An 8767-nucleotide genomic window follows, 5' to 3' on the forward strand; every position below is an offset into this window, starting at 1 on the left:
TTACCTCTCTCCTTGCTTGTCCTAAGACCGCATCAGCCATTCCCTAATACTGACTGCATTCTTAGCTAACATTTAAAAATGTTTTCTTTATTAATTGTTCAAGGAAATATAGAAATAAATAAACAATACAACAAGCAAACCTTTCCATTAATGCAACAGTCATGATCATCAGTCACAGCACAAGGGAATATAAATAAGACTATTGGTTCAGGCTTTTAGCTTCTGTTTTCTTTTTATAAAAAAATATTGGCACAAAAAAGGGCCAGCAAGTGACCATAAAAGATGAGTTATAAATGTAATCTAAAAAACATGAATGAGATATCTTAAATTATAGGTATGTGACATCAGTGTTGTGTCTTTTCCCCTCACTTTGTTGCTGATGTAATATTTTTTCTATCAGAACTGTGCTTAAGAATTCCTTCACACATGCACATTAAACTGAAGAAGTGTTACATTTCCATTGTTTAATCATCATATGTTTTGCTACTTAATGAACACACCAATACCCATCATTTCTTGGAATTTGTTGGAAGATGCAATTCATATGCTTTTAGTGAGGCAGCTCTTTGCATAGAAAAACCTTTGCAAATAATGCTCCACTCCATTTTTGTAAATTGTGTCAAGAAAAAATTGTGTGGGACAGATTAGATGATGCTTGACAGCATCTTCAGCATTTATTGTGAATATAGCCAAACCAACTTTATGTAGACCCCATCCAAAGCCCACATGAATCCCACAGGAGTTTTCAGTTTCAGCGGGGTTTGGATTAGGCTCCTGGTGCCCAGAACAAAATCTTAATCAAGTTTTACTAGAAGAATTATAAGGATAACAAATGGGTGCATAGATTTTATGAACTGAACAGAGCATGTGCAAATAATGCATGTAGCCCCAATAGATCACTGGAATAAATCAGATCTGTGTTTGCACATTTTGCCTGTGAAATATAATTTATATTGCATGTGAAATATAACTGGCTGTAACTGGAAAGTGACACTATGAGCTGGAATTTTAAAACTTGGTCTCTCTTATTGCATCACAATTTGTAGATACAAATAATTGTCGGTTATATGTTAGGACAATTTAGCCTCAGAAAGAAATCCTGGCCCCACTGAAGTCAATGGCAAAATTCTCATTGACTTCAGTGGGGGTCAGGATTTCACCTTATGGGTGGGATTTTCAAAAGCACTCAATGCTGGCCTCACTACTGTCCTTATGGTCAATGATACAACTTCCATTTAATTCAGTGGGATTTAATTCAGTTAGGCCAACACTGATCCCTGTTGAAAATCTCATCCTAAATGCCAGATGGTGACTGCAAAGCCGGTACTTGGATATTTAAGTATGTCTAATTTCACCCACAAATAACTGTCAGGACACATTTGCACCTGCAATTATTTGCATCAGCAAATTTCAAATACAAAAAAGGAGGCCCTGCCAAAGCCAGACTGAAAGTCAAGCCCTCTATGGGCTTTAAATCCTAGACCTACTGTGCTTTTCAGCTGATATACAGACTGTTTATATGAACAAGTCTCAACCTATTGGTCAGGATTTATCTGATTCAGGAAGACTAATCGAAAGGCAGAGAAAATGGAGAAAAGCAAACAACAGTGAGCCCAGTTCCTACTTGTCACTTTAAAAGCATGAAGCAAAAGTGGATACCTTGTCTCCAGGCCCTTTATCTTGAAAGACAAGTCAGCATCTTTGATTAACATAGTGTCTTGAAGCAACACTTAGCTGCCTTCTCCCAGTGCATAATTTGATTTATGTGCCAGTCATGTGTTACCAAGTGATATAAAAGCAACTAGGATTTGATTTAGAAGAGAATACAATTAAATAAGGTCAGGTTGCCAGGCCCCAGGCAGCATGTAAATATCAGATTTTCTTTCTTCAGAAAGCTCTAAAATCAACGAATAACTTCTCCAATGATTAAAGATGCAGAACTCTGCTTCTCCATTTCCTAGTTCCCCTAGCTGTGTTCTTATTGATGTGTTCTTGTTAGAAGACAAAGTGTACTTTCTAGTGCCGCATCAATACAACACCAATGTAATCAATAAAGAGTGCTGTTGTCATTGTAACCTAAGGAACCTGAAGGATTATGTTACTGGTGGATAGGGGGATGAAATTGAAAAAGGCCTCAATAGCTCTTATTCTTTGCCCTGTTACTCTGATATTATCTTGCAGCACTCGTCCTGTGCACAATCATGAAAGATTACAAGTTAGGAAAGGAAGGAATTGAAATTAAACTGAGAATGATGAGAATTATTTCTGAAGGCTTATCCCATTCTTTAAAGACACCATTTTCTTCTCTCAAATAGGCATAACCATGACAAAACATTTCTTATCTGGATTAATGAAGAAGACCATACCAGAGTGATTTCCATGGAAAAAGGTGGCAATATGAAAAGGGTGTTTGAAAGATTTTGCCGTGGTTTAAAAGAGGTAACAACTCAGCCAGTTTGTTTTCATTTTTATTATTCCTGTTTGTTAGCAATTAGAGTAGTGTCACCACTCCTTGATATGGTTAATACGGAATTCCCCTTCACTATCTTTAGCAACAAAATTAAAAAATAAATCAATCCAAATTATATCCCCCTTGAAAAGCAACAGTACAAAGGAAATAAAGACACAATATTGTCATATTGTTAGCCATAATGTAGGGACAATCAAACCCTAACAGTGCCAGAAGTTTTACAAAATCTAAAATCAACTGAAATTTTTCTCTTTTTCTAATTTCAATGGCAATAGTTACTTACAAACAAATATGCACCACCTTGCAGTGGTTTTCACCCAACCTGTAGCACTGTGAACCTGAAATTTATTGATAGAAAAATGAAACGGATTTCACTCATTTGATGAGAGAAATGCATAAAGGAAAACAAACAGCCAAAAATAGAAACTAGATTGCATTTTTTAAATTCTGACATATAGAAAGATATGTGTTGGTTTAAAATAACACATCAAAATCTGTGATTTTTAGGTCAGCAAAGTCTTTTTAAATACAAACGTTGCAACGTTAGGCACCGGGCTTGGGATTAATCTATTTAGGCTTTTTATTTCAAGTTTATCAAAAACATAAAAATATGAAGAAAAAAAATCTATGTTAAAATGTTGTGAAGGTTACAACATAACCTACATCCAGTTGAGCTAGGCAATCCAGCTAGGACTGTAGGCTGCATCTGGTCCCAATGTATCCCATTGCACTGCTCTGGCAGTGAGAAAGGGCCATCAAAACTGCCTTAACTGAGCAGGTCAGGATTCCACCCTACCCCTTGCTAAAGGGTATAAAGGACATGCTAGTGGTGTGGCCAAGGGAGGAGTTCCCTTGGCCACTGCTGCACTCCAACTGATCTGTAGGTGGTGCAACTCCCACTTGGGGGCTATAACCAATTGATGTACTGGGGACTGGCTTGAAACATAGAGGATTAAACCAACTCAAAAGTGACTTACAGATGCCTTTATGCCTCTCCTCTCCTCTAGAACTGTGCAGTCCCCAGTATTTGGTCCATATTCTTCTTAGAGGCATTTACGACACCGGACATGTTGTACAAGGAGATAATGCAATGCAATGCAATGCTTAGAGCCAGGGACTAGGAGTAATGGCTCCTGGATTTTATTCCCAGCTTTACCGTTGACTTTGTAATTATAACTCCTAGAGTTAGCGGATATGAACCCCTGTCATTTGACACAGGCATGAACTTTTTGTAACTCTGACACATCACATATGACTGAAGCCAGGAAATAAAGACTCGTCTCTTACCAGCAGTCTTGGCATTGTTATAGACTCCCCATGTGACTTTGGGGAAGTCCTTTAACCTCTTAACTGTATGTCAGTTAACTCATCTGCAAAACGAGGATACTTAGTTACCTTCCAGGGATTTGGTGAACCTTGAATAATTAATGTGCCTGATTCTCCTCTCACATCAGAATCACACTGAAACTGCATCGTATTCAATGGAGTTACTCGTGATTTTCACTAGTGTTAGCAGTACTGTCAAATTCAAGGATTCAAAATTCAAGTGTCAGGGCTTGAAAATCATGAATTTGGAGTCCTTTTATTTGCTCTCTGGTGTTTGAGCCTTTAGGGTTCATGATTTACAGCTCTTCTCCACAATCACAAAATCTAGAAACTTACTTTGATTTCAAATGAAAGCTGAGATTCTTGTGTAATTAACTCACTCCATAATTTAGGCTTTAAGTAAAATATCAAATATTACAAGATTTGCCATAAAATCATGAGATGACACCACCATGTATGTGAGAGGAGAATGTTTATAAAGTTCACTGAGGATATTGGATGAAAGGTGTTGAACACATGCAAAGATTTATATCTTAATCATAGTTCCATTTGCACATAATGTTTTATATACTTAATGGGCCAAATTCTGCCTTCACTTACACTTACGCAACTCCATTGACATCAGTGGATTTTTGTGGGTATAACTGGGGGCAGAAATTGGCACTCTGGGTTTAATGTTCAAATTCATGAAAGGCAGCAAGTATTTCAGATGTCAGCAACATTGTCATAAGACGAGACATTTGTATGCAGCAGTTTTCTCTCTCTCTTTTTTTTTTTTACCTGCAGGTTGAACGGTTAATTAAAGAACGAGGCTGGGAGTTCATGTGGAATGAACGCTTAGGATACGTTCTGACCTGTCCTTCCAACCTGGGAACAGGATTACGTGCAGGAGTCCATGTTAAACTTCCAAAACTCAGTAAGGTACGTAAGCTATTAAAAGGGCTGTGATGTAAATCAGCTCTTCATCTGACTCAAAAGGAACAATGAAGAAAGGATAATTCACAGTGTTAATGCACTTAATATTATGTGTAACTATGAGGCCCCGAGGACAATTTGTGACAAATTGTGCATACTTTTATCCATCAAATTACTGTATTTATGTGAATTAATCTGTTCAACCAACAGCCACTCAGGCAGCATGTATACCTGAGGCATAGGAAAATATCCATCCCTGCAAGTCTTTTTGGAGAAACTATTGAAGTAACTGATAACAGTATTTCCAAGAGTCAATACAATATATAATACCAGTATATCCAAAAAGTCTGCAAATAAAAAAATGTCTCTTGTGCTAGGATCCCAGGTTTTCAAAGATTCTGGAGAATCTGAGGCTACAGAAACGTGGCACGGGTGGTGTGGACACAGCAGCTGTGGCAGATGTGTACGATATCTCCAACTTGGACCGCATGGGCCGATCAGAGGTAATACGATTTTTCTAGTTTTAAACTCAATGAGGAAGATCCTCAGCTTGTGCAAATGGTCATAGTCTTACGGAAGTCAATTAACTTCAGTGGAACCATTTACTTCAATGGAACTATGACCATTTACACCAGCTAGGATTCACACAAAATCAAGTTACTCACATGCGTGAGTGTTTACATCACTGACCCCTAAGTCAATCAAAATATACAAGACCAGGGAAAAGGTCTAAGTATCCAAGAATGACAAGCATGTTACAAGATGCTATACATATATGTGTAAGGAAGCAGAAAAACTGTATGATACATTGTGTTTGAGAAATGGCATGTCATCATGAACTATATAACATTTTGAAATGTTTGTGTGCTTTTTGCTAAGTTATTAATACAAATATTTATATTGCATTGTTCATTTACACAGAGTTTTAAAAACATATGATTTAAGACTACAATCCCTTATTCATGTGAGGATTTCAACTGATTAATGAGGCTATGTGTGAGTAAGGACTAATCATGTGAATAAGGATTTGAAAGATGAAGCCTATACCTCAGACCTATTTCTACCCCAAAGAGCTTTCAATGTAAATAAGACAAGGCAAACACACAGAAGAGGACAGAAATGTTTTATTATAGAGTATATATTTTTCAGTACATAATAAAATAGATTTCATTATGTAATAAACCAGTTTGCAGAGCTAAATTATGTCCCCAATGACGCAACATAAAGTTGTTTGGGTTTTGTTTGTTTCAGTTACTGGTCAATACAAACTTAATACAAAATTCTTTTCATCCTCACAGCTGCAAAATCAGATCTCTGATTTCCCTACACAGCTAGTCTGTAAGGACAATAAAACAAACTGCTAAGCCACTGAAATGCTTTATAGTAAAAAACAAATCCCTTCAAAATCCATTATTGTCCCAATAAAGAGACACTGGGATTTAGCTTGGGTAATCAGTTTTAACAAACCAGTTATTAAAGGTTGCTAATGAACCAATTCATGAAGATTTTTTAAAAAATCAGTTATAATTTGCTACCTACTGTAAAGTTCGTAACTGGTGCTATCATGCCACAGGGTTTGGCAAAACTCTCCTCTCTCAGCCTCAATTTGTCTTTTTTTTTAATTCTTTAATAGTTTTTAAAGAGATTATATAAACACATCTGTTGCTTGCTGTATGGAATTGGAGTTTCAGCTGCAGCTTTTGGGATAAGACACTGGGTCTGATTCTGATCCCACTTACACCAGTGTGTCTCAGGAGTAACTCTACAGAATTCAATGGAGTTATGCCTGTTGTTAAACCAGTATGAGTTTAGAATCTATTGCTAGAGAAATGTGGATTAAGGGCTTGATATTACAGTTGCTATAAAAGCAAAACTCCCTTTAGAGTCAATGGGAGTTGTTTTCTGCATAAGAGCAGTTGGTTACTTGTTGTGGTAGCATCAGAACAGCTTATTGGCAACTGCAAGGGCTTTCCATTCTGAAATCATGGAATAAAAGGATGACTGTGAAGTAGTCTGGTCCTATCCTGACAGTTGATAAGAGAAAGTGTGAAACATTCCTTTTCATTCTGAATTTGAAAGATGTTTCATTACTACATCCAACAGCCTAGCAGCCATTTTGCTCACATTAATAGTTGATACTGAAAGTCTAATGATTTTGCAAATCCATGACATCCACATTCTATCCTTTATTTTTAAGTGTATCTTGGGCTTAATATTTTTCTCTTAAGAGGCTGAGTAGAAGTGAAGACTCTCACAAAAGAATCCTATAGAACTCGAATGGGATGAAACCAACAAGTCTGTATTAAGGGTCCAGTGAAAACCTGTAATATGTAATAGAGAATAACAGTCTTCTCATAGGTTTTCTGGTTCATCCTATAGCATTCTACAGAAGGGCTATTGCTCTTTATTACAGTCTATCTACAGGCTAGTTCAAAAAGTCTATAGATCAGTTAACATTTTCAATTGAATTCTATAGAAATTTTCCATCAAGGGAGTGGTGGAAGGTGCAGCACCCTAGCAGAGGTGGATGGATGGAGGCATTAAAACTGTGAAAGATATGCCTTCTGGGTAATGGTCTAAGTATGCAGGAAAGCATGTAAGCAGCATTCCTCCAGCACAGACATCCTGACATACAGGCAAATGGGAGCCATGGCTCTACTTAGATATGCACTGTTTGGAGCTACCAGCTCCGTTGGCAGGACTCTCCTCACATAACAATGTAACCTAAATAATTTGGGTATTTTTTCCTATCTAAGGTGGAGCTTGTCCAGATAGTTGTTGATGGGGTCAATTATCTGATTGACTGTGAGAAGAAGCTGGAAAAAGGTCAAGACATCAACGTACCACCACCTTTGCCCCAGTTTGGAAGGAAGTGAGCTTGTTATAGATGATTAATAACTGATGTTAAATATGTCTGCTGTTCGGACAGAAAATTATCTCTGTATATCTCAGTGTATAAATCAGATCCTGACAACTTGTGAAATAAAACATTACCTGATGCCTTACAGATTGTCTGTCTGTTTTTTAGTAGCTGGTTGGGTTGGCAACAGTTAGCATTCAGAAACCGCCACTGTAAGTAACATAGCAATGACGAACACGTGGATTTTATTTATATGAAAATGCTCAAGTTATTTTCTAACATTAGCATCCAAGTCTCCTATGATTATGTATCATTTAGTATATGAAATACCTTTTCTAGCAGTTCTACTTGGTATTATACACTAACAGGGAAAATCAGGGAACTCCTGCAGAATTAAAACAGCCTAGAAAGTTTACCAGAGATTAAAGAGATTTTATATGGATTATGGATGATCTCATGCTGTTCTTCCATTACTGTGAACTTCCCATTCCCCTTTGGGTTGGTATGTAAATGGAGCTTCCATTGTTTTGATTCCATAATTCTTCCTTTATATTGAAAACATGTAGATAGCTTCTTTCCCTACTATCTGAGATTAAAAACCTGGTTCTCCCTTTGTTTGGTTACAGACTTCAAAGCACACTATCTGTGAGTATTCATATTTCCTCAGACAGCATTAATACATGCATTTCACAATATTAATAACCAGTGTGACATTATCTTTCATAAAAGACCTTACTTGATACACTTTTATAATACAGTAATATACATAATTGGTTGATTCAGTTATTTATTATTTGAGGTAAAGACCCCTGCAAGAGGCTGCTTCCCACAGTTACTAGCTTGATGGCTTTTTTTACGTTTTATGTAAATGTATCTTCATACTCTCTGCCTAGCAAACTACAATACATCCTTTGTCTAAGGCAGACTATGCTTCTACATTGCTTGCCAAACACAATTCTAGCACATATCCATAACTCTTTGTACATACCCCATGTATACATTATGAAAGCATACTAATGCTCAATGCGTTATTTGTTTTCCAGTGTTATCTTACATGACATTTTTTAGATCCAGATTATGACAACAATGTGTACACTAACCTGTTCTTGAAAACCTCCAATGTTGACGTTTTCACAACCTCCCTTTGAAGTCTATTCCAGTGCTTAGCTATCATTATAGTTAGAAAGCTTTTCCTA

The 8767-nt window shown here is 36.8% G+C and overlaps 1 protein-coding gene across 2 annotated transcripts in view; it reads left to right on the forward strand.

Moving 5' to 3' along the window:
* Window positions 1-7716, forward strand: part of CKMT2 (creatine kinase, mitochondrial 2) — a 34521-nt gene extending 26805 nt beyond the window's left edge. For both annotated transcript variants that reach the window (XM_032793952.2, XM_032793959.2), the window contains exons 7-10: window positions 2316-2439; window positions 4583-4717; window positions 5089-5214; window positions 7468-7716. In XM_032793952.2, the coding sequence (XP_032649843.1) occupies window positions 2316-2439; window positions 4583-4717; window positions 5089-5214; window positions 7468-7587 (505 nt within the window). In that variant the 3' untranslated portion in view covers window positions 7588-7716. The remainder of the gene's footprint in view (window positions 1-2315; window positions 2440-4582; window positions 4718-5088; window positions 5215-7467) is intronic.
* Window positions 7717-8767: the final 1051 nt, after the last annotated feature.

This window comes from Chelonoidis abingdonii, chromosome 6 (genome assembly GCF_003597395.2).
Source record: "Chelonoidis abingdonii isolate Lonesome George chromosome 6, CheloAbing_2.0, whole genome shotgun sequence".
Classification (NCBI taxonomy): Eukaryota; Metazoa; Chordata; order Testudines; family Testudinidae; genus Chelonoidis; species Chelonoidis abingdonii.